Source organism: Nycticebus coucang, chromosome 3 (genome assembly GCF_027406575.1).
Source record: "Nycticebus coucang isolate mNycCou1 chromosome 3, mNycCou1.pri, whole genome shotgun sequence".
NCBI classification, from domain to species: domain Eukaryota; kingdom Metazoa; phylum Chordata; class Mammalia; order Primates; family Lorisidae; genus Nycticebus; species Nycticebus coucang.
In genome coordinates, this window is record NC_069782.1 from 121523997 (window position 1) to 121543817 (window position 19821).

Sequence of the window (19821 nt, forward strand, 5' to 3'; positions counted from 1 at the left end):
CAAACCCGGCCCCGGCCAAACTGCAACCAAAAAATAGCCGGGTATTGTGGCGGGCACCTGTAGTCCCAGCTGCTTGGGAGGCTGAGGCAAGAGAATCGCTTAAGCCCAGGAGTTGGAGGTTGCTGTGAGCTGGGTGAGGCCACAGCACTCTACCGAGGGCCATAAAGTGAGACTCAGTCTCTACAAAAAAAAAAAAAAAAGAATAAATAGACAAACACCACAAAGTGCTGTTTCAGAAAGATGAAGCTGGTCAGAAGGTGGAATGAAAAGAAAGCAACACTGTGGCCCTAAAGGGAAGACATCTTCCCCAACAGCCCACCCACCTGCCGCAGGGCCCGTGTTCTCTAGTCAGTAGTGACTGGCAATGGTCTGTCCTGGCTCTGGCTGTTGCTGGCCTTACAACGGTACACTTGCCAGCCCCACTCCCAGTCTCAGGATGGTAGGGCACCTTTCCTCCACAGCACCATCAATATTTACTTCAAGGGACTTATTTTGGTCAGCATACCAGATAGAGTTACTCACGGTCAACGTGATCTGAAAATATTACATGGAAAGTTCTAGAAGTGAAGATTTCACAAGTTTTGAATTTCTCGCCATTCTGAGTAGTATGTAGCTACTGTCCCACTCTATTTTGCCCAGAACTTGAATCATATTTTTCTCCAATATATCCACATTCTATAGCCCCCCCCCTCAGTATCAGAGAGACTGTCTTCAGGACTATTCTTCTTTTCTCAGAAGAATGTGCTGATGTTCATCCTTATAAAAAATTGCATAGCACAGCCATGTACTATATAATGAAGTTTCAGTTAATGAAGAGCCGGGTGTGAGGTGGTCCCATAAAAATATAGCAGAGCATAGCCGGGCGTTGTGGCGGGCGCCTGTAGTCCCAGCTACTCGGGAGGCTGAGGCAAGAGAATCGCATAAGCCCAAGAGCTGGAGGTGGCTGTGAGCCGTGTGACACCACGGCACTCTACCAAGGGCGGTACAGTGAGACTCTGTCTCTACAAAAAAAAATATATATATATATAGCAGAGCTGAAAATTGCTACTAGCTAGCTATACTGCAGCCATCATAACAACACAGCACAGTGTGTTACTGTGTTACTCGCGTGATTTTAGCAATGCTAGTATGAACAAACTTATTGCACTAACCACTTTTACCTGAGTGTGGATAAGAACAACATTGAGAAAGTCCCAGAGGTGGTTTATGAGGAACTGAGTAACGAAGAGTTGTTGGAACCAATATAGGAATGCACAGATGAAGAAGAGTCAGGAGAAAAAGAAACTGGAGTAGAAAAAGAAGCTTTTTTTTTTTTTTCCAGTTTTGGCTGGGGCTGGGTTTGAACCCGCCACCTCTCCAGCCACAGGCACTACCCAAAAAAGAAGAATTCTAAGAAAACTCAGAGGGAGTTAAGTGGAAACTTCACAGACCTGAACAAGTTCCTTAAAAAGTTTAAAAAACATAAACTCCATTATTGAAATACTTTTATTAATTGAGAAGAACATCCATGAAGCATTATCTGCTCACAAGAAAATTTATGTGGAAAATAGGAACAAAGAAAGCAAACTACCATGGAGCTATTTCTGAAAAGAGTGACACCTCTAGAAAAGCCTCAGGCAGGTCCTCCAAGAGGTATTCCAGAAAGCAGCACTGTTACCATAGGAGATGACAGTTTCATGTGTGTTGTTGCCCCTGAAGACCTTCCAATGGGACAAAATGCGGAGTTAAGAGACTGTGATACTGGTAATCGTGACCCTATGTAGGATTAGGCTAACATGTGTGTTTGCATAATAGTTACTGACAAAAAAAGTTCAAAAAGATTTAAAAAGTAAAAAAAAAAGGTAAATAGAAAAAGCATATAATGGGCGGCGCCTGTGGCTCAGTCGGTAAGGTGCCAGCCCCATATACTGAGGGTGGCGGGTTCAAACCCGGCCCCAGCTGAACTGCTACAAAAAAATAGCCGGGCGTTGTGGCGGGCGCCTGTAGTCCCAGCTACTCGGGAGGCTGAGGCAAGAGAATTGCTGAAGCCCAGGAGTTGGAGGTTGCTGTGAGCTGTGTGATGCCATGGCACTCTACCGAGGGCCATAAAGTGAGACTCTGTCTCTACAAAAAAAAAAAAAAAAAAAGAAAAGAAAAAGCATATAAGGCTGGGTGTAGTGGCTTATGCCTGTAATCCTAGCACTCTGGGAGGCCAAGGCAGGTGTATTATTTGAGCTCATGGGTTCGAGACCAGCAAAAAGTGAGAACTTGTCTCTACTAAAAATAGGGCTTGGTGCCCATAGCTCAGTGGTTAGGGTGCCGGCCACATACACTGGGGCTGGCAGGTTCGAAACAAACCCGGCCTGGGCCTGCTAAATAACAATGACAACTACAACAAAAAAATAGCCGGGTGTTGTGGCAGGCACCTGTAGTCCCAGCTACTTAGGAGGCTGAGGCAAGAGAATCACTTAAACCCAAGAGTTTGAGTTTGCTATGAGCTGTTACACCATGGCACTCTACTAAGAGCAACATAGTGAGACTCTGCCTCAAAAAAAAAAAAAACAATAAAAATAGAAAAACGGAGGCAAGAGGATTACTTGAGCTCAAGAGTTGGAGGTTGCTGTGAGCTATGATGCCATAGCACTCTACCCAGGGCAACAGCTTGAGACTGTCTCAAAAAAAAAAGATAAAATAAGGGCATAAAAATATTTCTGTACAACTGTGCAATGTGTTTGTGTTTTTAGCCATGCTATTTTAAGAGTTAAAAGTTAAAAAAAATGAAGCTAAAGAAATGGAACAGTAGAAATACAAACAGAAAAAATGAAGAGGATGAGGCCTGAGAAAGGAGAGGGGAAATCTTGACAAGATCTGGTGACTGATTAGAACATGAGAAGAGAAAAGGCCAGTCTCTATTTTCAATGTAAAATAGTCCATTCACTATTCTTTCCTGACAGTGATCATTTTTCTTGCAATATGAAAAAAAGTATGGTACAAAATTATTTTTAATAATATTATTTCTAGGCTTTCACTTTTTTTTGTTTTGAGACAGAGCCTCAAGCTGCCACCCTGGGTAGAGTGCTGTGGCATCACAGCTCATAGCAACCTCCAACTCCTGGACTCAAGTGATTTTCCTGCCTCCACCTCCCAAATAGCTTGGATTACAGGTGCCCGCCACAAGGCCCAACTATTTTTTTTTTGGTTGCAGCCGTCATTGTTGTTTGGCGGGCCTGGGCTGGATTTGAACCCGCCAGCTCATGTGTATGTGGCTGGCTCCTTAGCCACTTGAGCCACAGGCGCTAAGCTAGGCTTTCATTTTTTTAAATTTAAAAATACGAAAGGCAAAAAAAATGTAATGGTATGTATTTCCATGGTTGAAAAATAATCACCTATACAAATGTTTTCCCACATGATAATGTTTAAAAGCAAAAGTAACCCTATGATTCTACCATACATACTAGGTTCTGCCAATATACATTCAACAAATATTTACTGTGAAATAAATAATAAAATACTATCAATTTAACATCATATTTTCTCTTCATGACTCAATTGCAAGTCATAGACAGCCTAATCAATGGAAAACATTAGCAAATAAGGAGCCAAAAGACAGATTCCAATCTTGACTCTGGTTTAAATTTGAGATTACACAGCAAGTAATTACTTTATCTCCGAGCTTCTGCAAATGAGCATCAAAGTGACTTTTTGGAATGCTTTTAACTTACAAGGATAGGTTTCCTTGTCCTTTCTTTCTTTTTTTTTTTTTTTTTTTTTAATTAGAACTTCACTAACACACTGAAGTTGAATAAGACTGGTTTTATTACCTCTTAATTTACATATGAACACATTTTAGTAATAAGGTAGTGATTACAATCTAGTTTGACCCTAAATCTCATATTCTTTCCACTACATTAGGTTTCTCCTAGTTATTTCATAAAATGACTTGAAAAAATTACAAATACGGGAAATGCTTTCAAAAGTTTACAGCATTGGGCGGTGCCTGTGGCTCAGTGAGTAGGGCACCGGCCCCATATGCCGAGGGTGGCGGGTTCGAACCCAGCCCCGACCAAACTGCAACCAAAAAATAGCCGGGCGTTGTGGCGGGCGCCTGTAGTCCCAGCTACTCCAGAGGCTGAGGCAAGAGAATCGCTTCAGCCCAGGAGTTGGAGGTTGCTGTGAGCCGTGTGACGCCACGGCACTCTACCCGAGGGCGGTACAGTGAGACTCCATCTCTACAAAAAAAAAAAAAAAAAGTTTACAGCATTACACAAATAAAAATTAAATTATTTTACTTGAATGTGACCGAGAGAGTGCAGGCTTTATAAGGGAGTAAGGCCTATTTGAGGAGAGTCTTAGAAAAAGAACACAAAAATTAGGTAAAGACTTTGAAAGAGGGCCCTGAAACTTAAGCTTCATTTACATTCACGGTAAATCTGCCTCTTCATATAATAGAAAAAAATTTACCAGCCAACCTATTAAGATCAAGAATTGCCCTCTAAAATATAACTTCTAAGTAATATAAAAAAAACCACAGTTGATACAGGACAGAAAAATACATATGCTTGGCCTTTATTTCCTTACTTTCATTTATATAAGCCATACAACAAAAACTTCCAGGTAGAGATACTCCTTGCCGTATCATTTTAGGATTAAAAGAACAAATTACCAACTAACAACAAAGAATAATTAAAATGAAAGTGATAAGAGAATTATTTTGCTAAATTAATTAAGCTAAAACATCACACCATACAATAATTGTTTTACACACACACAGGGATAAACACACACACATGTGCGCAAACCCCCATCCCCTCATATTTACTCACAATCTGGCAAGCAAAAGATCTCATTAAAAAAGAAATTTACCTCGTCTCCGCCCATAGCTCCTGGCTGCATGTAAACACAGAAGAAAACCATGGGTATTTGCATCAAATCGGTAAATTTAGAAATAAAAAAATATTACACAAACCTTTTCTAAGTATTCTCAGAATTACTTAATCTGGAGATAGTGTCTAACTTGACTGAAAACATATTAAAAAAAAAAAAAAACCTTTATGAAGTACAAGCTAAATCATAAGGGAAATCCAACTGGACATGGTAGCCACTGCAACAGATACAATGGATTCTTAAGTCTCACAAGTCTTTTTTTTTTTTTTATTGTGAAATGGCAATTCATGTTTATTTGATTCCAGTCATCAGAATTATCACAAACATTCTCTAGAACAACAGGAGCACACATTTTTAAAAAAGCTTTGAGACTATTTGCCATCCTAAAGACAAATAGAAAAAAGATTCATAGAAACAGTAAATGACGGAAAAGAGCTCAAATTTAAGGAAGGAACAGATGAATATTCTGGAAAATGAGAAGAGTGACAGTCCAGAAGAAAGAACAAAGTAACAGGAGAAAATATTAATATATTGCCAAAAGGATTTGTAGCATAACACAGGCTATAGGATGCAAGATATTTTAAAGGTGAACTTGAATGAGAACAAGAGTATGTGGAAAAGTTTCACAAGTCTTCTAAGAATTTATATTTGGGTCTATTATCTCTATCAGAGTATAGATAGAGGTTTTAATAAAAAATTCTGATTTATAAACATGTGTACTTTATCTTACTACCAGACGTTACTCAAAGAAAGAACCATTCATTCTAAATAAACTAAAAATTGTAGCATGTGATGGTCATTCTGAATTTCTTTTTTTTTTTTTTTTTTTTGTAGAGACAGTCTCACTTTATGGCCCTCGGTAGAGTGCCGTGGCCTCACACAGCTCACAGCAACCTCCAACTCCTGGGCTTAAGCGATTCTCTTGCCTCAGCCTCCCGAGTAGCTGGGACTACAGGTGCCCGCCACAACGCCCGGCTAATTTTTGGTTGCAGTTTGGCCGGGGCCGGGTCTGAACGCCACCCTCGGTATATGGGGCCGGCGCCTTACCGACTGAGCCACAGGCGCCGCCCCATTCTGAATTTCTTACTATACACACACACACACACACACACACACACACACACACACACACGCTTCATAAAAAGATTTTCCTGAAAAAATGTATAGAAATCTCATACGTAATTAGCTCTTGCTTTACAGAATGTGCGTCTATAAAATTTTTAATAAAAGTTTTTCTTATTCTTTCCATTTACTTTCCATTCAATATTGCAGTTGGGATAAAACAGTATCTTTTCCATCTATAAAATGAACTAAAAAAGTAGAATGAAAATACTGGATCCATCTCAAGCCATATCTAACAACAGAGTGCTCTGAAGGTTTCTTCCTTTTGAAAACTCAAGGCCTAAAGAACACATTGTTACAAAGTTTTTTTTTTTTTTTTGTAGAGACAGAGTCTCACTGTACCGCCCTCTGGTAGAGTGCCATGGCGTCACACGGCTCACGGCAACCTCTAACTCTTGGGCTTACGCGATTCTCTGGCCTCAGCCTCCCGAGCAGCTGGGACTACAGGCGCCCGCCACAACGCCCGGCTGTTTTTTTGTTGCAGTTTGGCCGGGGCTGGGTTTGAACCCGCCACCCTCGGCATATGGGGCCGGCGCCCTACTCACTGAGCCACAGGAGCCGCCCCATTGTTACAAAGTTTGATAGAACTAGACTGTGGTATGATGTACAGCTAGGAGATCTTGGCATCTAAAATGGTTTTCCAAGTGAAAAGTTTCTCAAACATGAAACCACAGGTTCCATAAAAATAATTGAGAACTCTAATCCATCTTTTAAAGCATGAAATGTCACACAACTAGCTTCTACTGAAAGGGAGGATTGTTTGTGCTTATATTTACAGTATAAAATAGTAAGCACTAAAGAAAACTATTTCTCCCCTTGGAAAATAATTTAGACTTTTCACCTAGATAGCTGAAATTACCATGTGGCTGAGCTCATCTATAATTTTTCACTTTTTCTCACACATTAAACTTGCCCTTGGGGCGGCACCTGTGCCTCAGTGAATAGGGTGCCAGCCCCATTTAATGAGGGTGGTGGGTTCGAACCTGGCCCCAGCCAAACTGCAACAAAAAAATAGCTGGGCGTTGTGGCAGGCGCCTGTAGTCCCAGCTACTCTGGAGGCTGAGGCAAGAGAATCGTCTGTAAGAGCTGGAGGTTGCTGTGAGCTGTGACACCACAGTACTCTACTGAGGGCAACAAAGTGAGACTCTGCCTCTAAAATAAATAAATAAATAAACTTGCCCTTGTCTCCCCATCTTTAACCTCTTTACTTTCCCATCACTCAAGCATTAAAAAGGACAATCCAGTTCACGCTCTGATTCTCCTCTTGACTCCTCTTGTGCTACAACCCTCAATGAAAACAATTCTTCTGAATTTACACAGCCGTTACTGTTTACATCATTAGCAAAAGGGGACTCAATCCAAAAAACAATGTAAGAGACTTCTATACTTTTCATTATTTAGAACCTGGAATTCATTTCCCCACATAGAGTATAATAATGGTAGTTAGTTTCCTAGCTTGTCCCCAGAACACTAACTGACAACACTTTAAAAGAGATGAAATGAGTTTTGACATCCTACCACTTGTCTCTTTAACCCTTCTTCCCATTCCCAGTGATGTAATGCTGCCTGACACTGCAGGGGAAAAAATCTCTATTGAGAAAGGAAATACAACATGCTGTATTTCAAAATTACTCGTTTCTCTCCCAAACAACAAATTCCATTTCTTTTTTACTATATCTGATATCTAGCCAGATCCTTAATGAAAAAGAACCTGATTGTGATACGAAGGAATTAGTGACCCATTGCACCTTAACACCCCTACAGGATAAATGAGAATGTCGTTCATTCAAGTCTTCGACTGCTAAACACTCAGGTAATATAAATATGAAGTGTGTAGATCTAAAGAGGCTTGGGAGTGGGGAGAAGCATGCCAAATTGAGAAGGGGAGGAGGGGAAAAGCAAATGGTCTACCTAGGAGTTTTAATCAAAGCTTCCTTGGACAGTTCATGAATTTTATAGATAGTTCTCTTTTTCCATTTCTTTTTACTGTTTTTAGGTTTTTTTCCTTTTTTCTTTTGTTACCACAGTTATCCAAGTATCTTTTCCCGTTTCTTTTTCTTTTTTTTTTTTTTTTTTTGAGACAGAACCTCAAACTGTTGCCCTGGGTAGAGTGCCGTGGCGTCACAGCTCACAGCAACCTCCAACTCTTGGGCTTAAGCCATTCTCTTGCCTCAGCCTCCCAAGTAGCTGGGATTACAGGTACCCGCCCTGCCACAACGCCTGGCTATTTTTTTGTTGCAGTTGTCATTGTTTTAGCTAGCCCGGGCTGGGTTCAAACCTACCACCCTTGGTATATGTGGCCAGTGCCCTACCCACTGAGCCACAGGCACTGCCCCCTTTTTCCATTTCTGAACAAAGACTGTAAATTGATTCGTGACAGCCTGAGGACTCTCATATTAAGGACACAAGACGGCATAAGAAATAGATAGCTTTGGGGCAGCACCTGTGGTTCAAGGAGTAGGGTGCCGGCCCCATTTAACAGAGGTGGTGGGTTCAAACCCAGCCCCAGCCAAAAATTAAAAAAAAAAAAAAAAAAGAAAGAAATAGATAGCCAACATATAGCGAGCGCCTGTAGTCCCAGCTACTCGGGAGGCTGAGGCAAGAGAATCGCTTAAGCCCAGGAGTTGGAGGTTGCTGTGAGCTGTGTGAGGCCACAGCACTCTACCGAGGGCCATAAAGTGAGACTCTGTCTCTACAAAAAAAAAAAAAAAAATAGATAGCCAACATAAAGCAGAGATATAAGATGCTTAGATTTATTTTCATCATTCATTATGGAATTTATTGTATATTACCTTGTTCCTGATTTCAGCATTTTATCTATGATCCCCATGGTGTTTATTATTACAGAGCTAAAACTTAATGAGTATTTACTATGTGTAAGAAACAGTTCAAAATGCTTTACATGGTATTAATACTATTTAATATACTCAATATTATGACATAAGTAGTCTTATAGCCTCTTTTTTTCAGATGAGGTAAATGAAACACAGGTTAAGTACCTTGTCCAAAATCACACAACTAGGGACTGATGGATGTAGAATATGAATCTAGCTCCAGAATCCGTACTTAAAACAATTCAACTATACTGTTATGTTCCTAGGGAGCAAAGTCCTTATCTTGTACTTCTTTTAATATTCTTTAATGCACTTGGCAGAATGTTCTATACCAAGTTGGTACTCAACAAATACACTTTATTAACTGAGTGCACAATCAAAGGAAGGAGGACTATATTCCCTGACAATCTTGAGAATGTAGGGCAACTCTGTTAGTGGTTTAAAATTTGATCAAGTTGTTCATATAAAGGCTGCATGCAAGTAAGTCTAATTAAACTTTTTTCTTACAAAGAAGTCATAAAATAAACATTAAGGAGAGAAATTTAGGAGTGCTTTCTTAAGAAGTAGTGGTGCTCTCTCTTGGGAACAAACATGACTTTTGAACAAGAAAAAATATTGAATATATAAATTTACATAAGCCAGAACAAAATGATCCCACATTTTAAAAAAAGGGAGTAATGTGAATAATTCATTTTTATCATATACTATACTAAGATGGATTTATACCAGATATAAGAAGGTATAATATTATTATTATTATTTTTTTTTTTTTTTGTAGAGACAGAGTCTCACTTTACTGCCTTCAGTAGAGTGCCATGATGTCACAGGACTCACAGCAACCTCTAAGCTCTTGGGCTTCCGCGATTCTCCTGCCTCAGCCTCTCGAGCAGCTGGGACTACAGGCGCCCGCCACAACGCCTGGCTATTTTTTGGTTGCAGTTCAGTCGGGGCTGGGTTTAAACCCGCCACCCTTGGTATATGGGGCCGGCGCCCTACTCACTGAGCCACAGGCGCCACCCAAGAAAGTATAATATTCTTTCAAAGTTCTAGCCATTTCCTACAAAACTTTAATTCTCAATTAAGGATCACCATCCTTACAAATAGAATTCCTTTACTGTTTCATATATATTAGATAATTTAGATCTCATAAAAATTGTATGTAGGCTCGGTGTCTGTGGCTCCAGTGGCTAAGGTGCCAGCTACATATACCAGAGCTGGCAGGTTCAAATCCAGCCCGGGCCTGCCAAACAACAATGACAACTACAATCAAAAACTAGCCGGGCCTTGAGGCAGGCACCTGTAGTCCCAGCTGCTTGGGAGGCTGAGGCAGGAGAATCGCTTAAGCCCAGGAGTTGGAAGTTGCTGTGAGCTGTGATGCCATAGCACTGTATCCAGGGTGACAGCTGAAGGCTCTGTCTCAAAAAAAAAAAAAAATATATATCTAATTATTAGAAGTCAGGGTAGGCTCAGCGCCTGTGGCTCAAGCGGCTAAGGTGCAAGCCACATACATCTGAGATGGCGGGTTTGAATCCACCCCGGGCCCCCAAACAACAATGATGGCTGCAACCAAAAAACAGCTGGGCATTGTGGCAGGCAACTGTAGTCCCAGCTGCTTGGGAGGCTGAGGCAGGAGAATCGCTTAAGGCCAGGAGTTAGAAGTTGCTGTGAGCGGTGATGCCATAGCACTCTACCCAGGGTGACAGCTTAAGTCTCTGTCTCAAAAAAAAAAAAAAAAAATTATATCTAATCATTAGAAGTCAGGGTAGGCTCGGCGCCTGTGGCTCAAGCAGCTAAGGCGCAAGTGACATACACCTGAGATGGCGGGTTTGAATCCAGCCCAGGCCCGCCAAACAACGATGGCTGCAACCAAAAATAGCTGGGCATTGTGGCGGGTGCCTGTAGTCCCAGCTACTTGGGAGGTGGAGGCAGGAGAATCGCTCCTGAGCCCAGGAGTTGGAGGTTGCTGTGAGCTGTTATGCCACAGCACTCTACTCAGGGTGACAGCTTGAGGCTCTGTCTCAAAAAAAAAAAAAAGAAGTCAGGGTAGCGTTACCCTGGGGTAGGGATAAAGAAAGAAAAGCTTTAGGAGGGCTTCTGGGGTATTGGTAATGTTTTGATCCTGGTCCAAGTATTGCATACGTGTGTGTTCAATTTGTGATACTACATTGAGCTATTTATTACATATATATTTATAATTTGTGTACACTGCTTAGTATGTTATCCTTGACAAGTTAAAAAGAAAATATTACTAATACTTTAGTTTGGTTCACTGGCTATAAAACTAATGCAGAAAATGCAAAGTGCTAATTAGCATTTTTGTAGCTTTTAAACTGTAAACCTAAATAATACAAAATTTAAAAAAAATTAGACTTGTTTTAGGTCTACTAGAACAAATATTAAAAGGTACATGAGCCGGACACAGTGGCTCACACCTGCAATCCCAGCACTCTGGGAGGCCAAGACAGGCAGATCCCTTTAGGCCCCTTGGTTAGTGGTATATCCTCCCTATCAAAAAGACTCCTTCCATGTGAAAAGGAGGGTTCTTTCACAGAAGAAACTTAAGGAAAGAAATTTACCTGGGAACCTGGGGTATTCCAGCAGCATGGAAAAGCTACTCACTGGTGTCATCCCTACCCCAAACCCTGAAAAACAGCAGCTTCTTCTGACCTGCACTTGGGAAAACTTGAGGGAATAAAAGCAGACCAAGCCTTGAGAGGAAAGAAAGAATATAAGGGAATGCACAGCACAGTCCCTATGCTACCTGACTCCTTCATCCTTAAATAAAGATAGACATACTTCCAACTCCGATCCTTTCCATCCATCCCTCACCCATCCTCCAAGAGAAGATTTCATCCCAGACCAATGAAAATAAGTCTCTGGGGCTTGGCGCCTGTAGCTCAGTGTCTAGGGCACCAGCCACATATACCTGAGCTGGCAGGCTCGAACATAGCCCAGGCAACTACAACAAAAAAACCAGCTGGATGTTGTGGCAGGTACCTGTAGTCTCAGCTACTTGGCAGGCTGAGGCAAGAGAACTGCTAAAGCCCAAGAGTTTGAGGTTACTGTGAGCTGTGATGCCACAGCACTGTACCTAGGGCAATGGCTTGAGGTTCTGTCTCAAAAAAAAAGAAAATACAGTCTCTGGGTGGGGTCCAGGGGCCCAGGCATATATATTTTCTATTTTATTTCCCATCTTGACTATATGGCTGGGATTGAGAATTACTGCTAACCCAAAAAGAAGATGGGGGAAGCGAACAGAATAGTGAAGGAAGAAAGACTAACGTTTGCTTTGTGAATACTTCTCCAGATATGGTGATAGGAGCACCACATACTTAACCTTATCATTTGTAAAGAGAGGCTAAAACATTCATTTATTTAATTTTTTTCATGCTGGTAATGTGCTGTCGTAACAAGGTTTGATAGAGGCACATCTCACACAAGCACATGAACACCCAATCATGCTTATGAACTACAAAAGAATCATAAAGTGTCCATTTAAAGTAAAGACATAGGTAACTTGCCAAGGCCACCTAGCAAATAAGTGGTGGATTCAGGATTTCAACTCAGATCTATCTGCTTCCCCACCCAAAAGCGCATTATTTCGACTATAATAGGCTGAAAAATTTTTAGTCAGATCACAAAGATGTATGTGTGTGGAGGGTAACAAAGAAAAAATTTCCGGGCGGCGCCTGTGGCTCAGTCGGTAGGGCACCAGCCCCATATACTAAGGGTGGCGGGTTCAAACCCGGCCCCAGCCAAACTGCAACCAAAAAATAGCTGGGTGTTGTGGCGGGTGCTTGTAGTCCCAGCTACTCTGGAGGCTGAGGCAAGAGAATCGCTTAAGCCCAGGAGTTGGAGGTTGCTGTGAGCTATGTGAGGCCACGGCACTCTACAGAGGGCCATGAGACTCTGTCTCTACCAAAAAAAAAGAAAAAATTTCCCCTACTTAAGTTTACCTAGGAACGAAACTTTTACCCTTCCTACATTTAAGTTTCAGACTCCAATTCTGCAAACAGTAGTGTGGTAAAAATTTCTGCTGCTAACAAGCCAGATGTTGTTCTGAAAGTAAAACTGATCACTTTGGAAGTACACTGATTCTCCACCATCAATAAAGTGTTATTTATTTAATTGTTATAAAAGAATTAAATGAAACCTGAATGATCTTTTCAGGAAAAGCAAAAAGCATAAATATCCTAATGTTGGCAGAATAATCTGTTTGCCTAAGCTTAATATGGCTACTTGCTGGCTGTTTGACATCAGCAAACTGCTTTATCATTTTTAGAAAGTGAAAATACTGCCACGTTTTAAACAGCATTGCAATAAAGATGAAATGAAGAAACATCATTCTTAATTTGTCTTCCAAAGTATCACAAATGGCAAAGGAAATGAAGCATGGAGCACTCTTAAAACTTGCAGAAATATAGAAAGCCTTGTGAAGTCTCCAGCATTATTTTAAAAACTGTACTTTATGGAGCTAAAATACATTCTTCTTAGTAAAGTATCTCAAGAATGGAAAAATAAATATCCAATGTACTCCATACTAATATGAAATCAATATATAAACAATGACATGTTCATAAGAGCAATAAAACACTACTATAGTCCAGTTTGGGGGTAGAGGGATGAGGGAGAGAGGAGGGGAAAGGACGTATGGCAGAAGGAGGCGGGATCTCACCTAATATGCACATTGTGAGGGTATAGAACACGCCCCCTGGGTGAGGGGCTCTTCTACAAATGGGACTTTACCCTGGAAGTGAGAATTAAATAAAGTTCAAAAAAATAAAAACTGCACTTTAGTTTCACGCACTATGACTACTCCATGATTGCACTATGTTTTGTTTAGGTAAGAGAATAATCCTGGGATAAAATTGGTGCTCAAGAAAAGTGGGTTTTGACCATGTCCTGGCAAACTGTAGCAAGCACTTCAGAAGCACAGAGGTCTGTGAAAGCATCTTGTAAATTGTTAATTGCTAGATTTATGTATGTTATTACCGTCTTTCACAAAGAACAGTTAATGCAAATTTTTTAGGAAAGAAACAAGGTGGAAATTAGGTATTTCTAAGACTGTTAAACTGTGCTTGTCACTGTTTCACTGAGATATCTTTCCCACCCTCTCTGTTGGTCTCCTATATAGAGTGCTTATTCAATGGGCCACGCATTATACTTGAAGCCAGGGATGAGCTATGAATAAAAGCTATTCTGTTGGAGCACATATATTAAAGAGAAATACCAACATTAGTTAATAAAGTGTGGTGAGTGCTATAAATGGGAAGTCTAGTTTCTACTGCCTACAACTAGTGTAGATAAAACACAGGGAAGTTCACAGGGACAAGTAAGTAACTTTTCAGCTTCTTACATCTTTATTATTGGGTTGGAGACACCTAATAGTATCATTTTATTTTTATTTTTTATTTTTTGGACACAGAGTCTCACTTGTCACCCTTGGTAGAGTGCAGTAGCATCACAGCTCATGGCAACCTCAAATTCCTGGGCTTAAGCTATTCTCTTACCTTAGCCTCCCAAGTAGCTGGGACTATAGGCCTCCGCCACAAGGCCCAGATATTTTTAAAGACTAGGTCTTGCTCTGGCTCAGGCTGGTCTCGAATCTGTGAGCTCAGGCAATTCATCTGCCTCAGCCTCCCAAGTGCTGGGATTACAGGCGTGAGTCACCACACCCAGCCAATAGTATCATTTTAGATACATTCATGAACATAAGCAATTTACCACAAAGTGAAGAATATTTCAGACTTCACTTATTTACAGTGCTTAACATCAGGCCATATAGACCAGGTTTACTATTTTATTTTTTAGGAAAACAGAATTTATTAAGCAGTCAGGCTTAATATTTAATATTATTTTGGCCGGGCGTGGTGGCTGAGGCAGGTGGATTGCCTGAGCTTATAGCTTCGAGACCAGCCTGAGCAAGAGAGAGGCCCTGTCTCTAAAAATAGCCCAGCGTTGTGGCAGTTGCCAGCTACTCGGGAGGCAGAGACAAGAGAATCATTTGAGCCCAAGAGTTTGAGGTTGCTGTGAGCTCTGATGCCATAGCACTCTACTGAAAACAAGAAAGTGAGATTCTGTTTCAAAAAAAATTTTTTTAAATATTATTTAAATTAAAATAAAGTGGCTCGGCACCTGTAGCTCAGTGGCTAAGGTGCCAGCCATATACACCAGAGCTGGTAGGTTCGAATCGAAGCCTGGGAAGGCCAAACATCAATGACAACTACAATCAAAAATACCAGCCAGCTACTTGGGAGGCTAAGGCAAGAGAATCACTTGAGCCCAAGAGCTGGAGGTTGGAGTGAGGGTTGCTGTGAGCTATGATGAAGCCACTGCACTCTAGCCTGGGCAATAGAATGACACCTTATCTTAAAAAAAAAAAAAAAAAATTAGAAAAAAAAGAAGAAAGGAGAAAAAAAGAAACAAAAATACTGAATCTTGTCATCAGAAAGTTTAAAATTCCTCACTGGGTGTAGTAGCTCATGTCTGTAATTCTAGCACTCTAGGACGCTGAGGCAGGTGGATTGCTTGAGCTTATGAGTTCGAGACCAGCCTGAGCAAAAGCAAGACCCCATCTCTACTAAAAAATAGAAAAACTGAGGCAAGAGGATCACTTGAGCTCAAGAGTTTGAGGTTGCTGTGAACTATGACTCCATGACACTCCACCCAGGGTGACAGAGTAAGATTCTGACTCAAAAAAAAAAGAAAAAAAAGTTTAAAATTCTCAAAGAAAATGTATTTAATCTGAGAATCTCAAAATAATTCTTTACTGCCTTTTTACAATGCTAAGAAGTCATTTAGTTATATCCACTCACAGTGCAGAAATAACAATGTGCTCTTCAAATTTTGGAAAATCCCATTTGGAATTCTAGCAAAGCCAGCACTATTCCCATCTGGTATCATGTACTCAGCTCCCTCTATGCCACTTCCTCTTACCTAAGCTTCTCCCCAAGTTCACTTCCAGCACAGCACGAAAGGGAGGGGGAAGAGGAAGCTCTACAGCCACACAGAAGTCTCTACCCATCACAAATGTTCATAAATACTCTTTCACATTTCCTCTTTTGATTCAACAAATGCACTGTGAGTTCAAATGGAAATACAGTAGAACCTCCATAGTTGACCATCTCCCTACAGTGACCACCTCCTTACAGTAACCTAATTTTCATAGACCAGACATACACCACATGTATACCAGTACAGCAGGCCCAGTCCCTTATGTTGACCACCTGCGTATGTTAACCAGTTTGTTATAGTTCCTTAGATGGTCAACTTACAGAGCTTCTATTGTATAAGCAAAACCCTCCAAAATATTTCCAGAGCATTAATAAGAAGAAAAATAAGACAGCATAACCTGAAGTTCCAAGTTTCTTTCTTTTCTTTTCTGTTTTCTGAGACAGAGTCTCAAGCTGTCCCCCTGGATAGAGTGCCATAGTATCATAGCTCACAGCAACCTCCAACTCTTAGGCTCAAGCGATCCTCTTGCTTCAGTTTTTCTATTTTTAGTAAAGATGGGGTCTCGCTTTTGCTCAGGCTGGTCTTGAACTTGTGAGCTCAAGCAATCCACCTGCGTCAGTCTCCCAGAGTGCTAGGATTACAAGTGTAAGCCACCGTGCTCAGTTTTGTTTTGTTTTGTTTTAAAGAGTCTTAGTTCATTGCCCAGGTTAGAGTGCCATGGTATCGGCCTTGCTCACAGAACCTCAAACTCCTGGGCTCTAGTGATCCTCCTGTTTCAGCCTCCTGAGTAGCCAGAACTACAGGTGCCTGCCATACACCTAGCTAATTTTTCTATTTTTAGTGGAGATGGGGTCTCACTTTCTTACTCAGGATGGTCTCAAACACTTAAATCCAGGCAATCCTACCACCTTGACCTCCCAGAGTGCTAGGATTATTTTCATGAGCCACTGCAACTGGCCCCAAGTTTCTTGATATGTCAGCTATGTATAAGTTGTTTAACAATCAGTAACCTCAGCTGGGCCCCGTGGTTCCTGACTGTAATCCTAGCACTCTGGGAGGCTGACATGGGTGGATTGCCTGAGCTCACAAATTTAAGACTAGCCTAAGAAAGAACAAGACCTTGTCTCTAAAAAATAGCGAGGCATTGTCCAAAACAAACAAACAAAACAATCAGTAACCTCAGAGTTTCTCCAGGAGGTAAGTGTCTTTTTGGTTTAAGATACCAAAATTTTAAGTCTTCAAACTGTCTGGCTTTTATTCCAGATTTCTTCAATTTATCATTGCTATACATTTTGATAAGAAAGAGTGAGAATAAACAATTATCTTTCCCTGTCAGAGGGAAAGTAGTACTGAAGATCTCTTAATCACCTCTTATAACTTAGTTGGAATAGACTCTAATTACAACCTGAACAATCTCAGAAAAGGAGTGGCAAGAAAACTTTTAACTGAAAAAATATTGAACTTCTGTTACATTGCAAAGCTACTATCCAAAAAAAAAAAAAAAAAAAGTCACTCTCTGGCAGTGTCTTCTCTGAGTAAGATTTTTGCCCCTATTTCCCACATGTGGCAGTAATAATTCCTTATTTGTACAGATACTTTACTTCATCCGAATCTCACAAAAAAAAAATGAGGTCGTTAAAATGCCATTAACTGCCTACTTGTAGTTATTTAAAACGTTTAAGCATATTCAGAATCTTGCTTAACCAGAGGATATCCTTTATCACTCTTATCACATGACTCTTCAAAGACCTAAGCCCTCCACTGTGATATGTAATATCACAGGATAATGTGATAGGAAAGTAGTGTAGCTACACTGGAGCACGTTGGTGGCTTCCCCATGAATTTTAAGAGCTCTTTATTCATTAAGGATATTGTATCGTTGTCATATTTATTGCAAACATTTTCTCCAAGGTTACCATGAGCTTTTTACTTTGTAGTACTTTTACTTTCTGACGAAAAAAAGTTTTCAGTTTTTGCACAAATGTGTCAAATATTTAGTGACTTTTTAATGCTTTGAAAAATCTCCATTTTGGAGTCAAAAAAAAAAAAGATCTAAGCCCTCAGTTTTGTCCTCTGAAAAAAAATATTATCATATTCCCTTGCAGAAGCTGTTGTATTTTGACGCTATAAATTAGTTTACATTCTCCAGAATTTTGTAGTGATGGAATTTTCTAATATATCCTTTTTTCCTAGCTTTTTAACAGCATAATTATTTTGAAAGAGTCATTTATGTTGTTGCATGCATTCATCCCTTTTCACTGCTGAATAGTATTCCATTGCGCAACTTATGACAATTTGTTTATCTATTTCCCACTTGAGGGACATTTGGGTTATTTACAATTTTGAGCTATTATGAATAATACTGCTTTAAATGTCCATATACATGTCTTTGCATGGAGACACATTTTCACTGTTTTTCATTGGTAGATTCCTAGGACAATTCCTGCATCATATGGTAGGTACATGTTTAACTTTTTAAGAAACTGACAAACTAAGGCCAGGCGCCATGACTCATGCTTATAATCCTAGCACTTTGGGAGGCCAAGGCAGTAGTTTGAGAACAGCCTGAGCAAGAGTGAGACTCCATCTCTACTTAAAATAGAAAAACCAGCCAGGCGTGTGGCAGGTGCCTATAATCCCAGGTACTTGAGAGGCTGAGGCAAGAGGAACTCTTCAGCCCAAAAGTTTGAGGTTGCTGTGAGCTATATGATGATGCCAGGGCAACAGAGTAAGAGTCTATCTCCAAAAAAACAAACAAACAAACAAAAAAAACCTGAGAAACTATTTTCTAAACTGGCTGTGAGATAATATAGGGACAGGACTTGGGCCTCACTTCTGACCAAGAGAGGCCACATGGGGCAGCACAATCTAGCCTAATTAACTCTTGAAAGAAAAAGAAAATGCCCTTCTAGCCACTGAAATTCAGCCCACACCTATATAAGGAGAGGCCAAATTGTTTGTTATTTGAGTAATATCTTCCAGAATCACTAAAGCAAGATACTGACACAGATGATAAGGAACCTGGGTGCAAAGAAACCAGATATCACTGTATCTAACTACCCCAAGCCAGAAAAGATCTCATACTGACCTTACCTTGACTCTTCCCTCACTGTAATCTCATTTTTTTTTTTTTTACTGTAATCTCATTTTAATGCTAAACATCACGCATAGGAGTGGAGATTTAAGATGCCGGTGATAGGCTTGGCACCTGTAGCTCAGCGGCTAGGGCACCAGCCACTTACACTGGAGCTGGAGGGTTCGAATCCAGCCCCGGCCTGCCAAACAACTACAACCAAAAAATAGAAGGGCAATGTGGCAGTTGCCTGTAGTCCCAGCTACTTGGGATGCTGAGGCAAGAGAATCACTTAAGCCCAAGAGTTTGGGGTTGCTGTGAGCTATGATGCCACAGTACTCTACCCAGAGTGACAGCTTGAAACTCTGTCTCAAAAAAAAAAGATGTTAGTGATACAGGTGATGCATGAAGATGCATGGCCACCATGACCACCAACAGAAACACGAATTTACATGTGATGACTTCAAAGCTGATACCTCCCTCCCTCTTTATAACCCCATAAAAGTTCCCCAGCCCCAGCCCTTCATTCAGGGAACCAGCGAGGTTGCTCCCTTAACCACCATTATCTTTTTGTTAAAGCAAAAAGCAATAAAAGACTTGCCTGCCAAAATCTTTCTGGTCTCATGACCATTTCTCTTGACTCAGGGACCAAGAACCAGAAGTCCAGTATCGGCTATACCATTTTACATTCCAAACAGCAGTGGCAGGGCAATTTTTAAAGTGAAAACAGCACAAGAGATTGCCCCAAAGAAGGTACATATTCCAAAGTCAAGTGATAAGCAGTAAATATCTCTTCCAGAGATTTACACAAAACCAGGTAGGACTCCACCCCACTACAGCTATTCTAGCCTATGAGATAACCTACAGCTTTGCTTAAATTCCATCAGGAAAACATCTATCTAAATATAACCACGGTAAAACAAACTCTTATTTTTGAAAACTGACAAGCAAAGAAAGGAAGATCTTAAAAAGGCA

General features: G+C 40.6%; 1 protein-coding gene and 1 pseudogene across 5 annotated transcripts in view; both read right to left on the reverse strand.

Annotated features, from left to right (window-relative positions):
* The window catches only part of CPEB3 (cytoplasmic polyadenylation element binding protein 3), a 190859-nt gene that overhangs the window by 101145 nt on the left and 69893 nt on the right, over positions 1-19821 (reverse strand). For 2 of the 5 annotated variants that reach the window (XM_053582708.1, XM_053582709.1), the window contains one exon: positions 4843-4866. The exons of the other annotated variants lie outside the window; for them this stretch is intronic. In XM_053582708.1, coding sequence (XP_053438683.1) covers positions 4843-4866 — 24 coding nt within the window. The remainder of the gene's footprint in view (positions 1-4842; positions 4867-19821) is intronic. 5 annotated transcript variants of the gene reach the window in all.
* On the reverse strand, positions 12203-12300 carry LOC128582947 (uncharacterized; annotated as a pseudogene).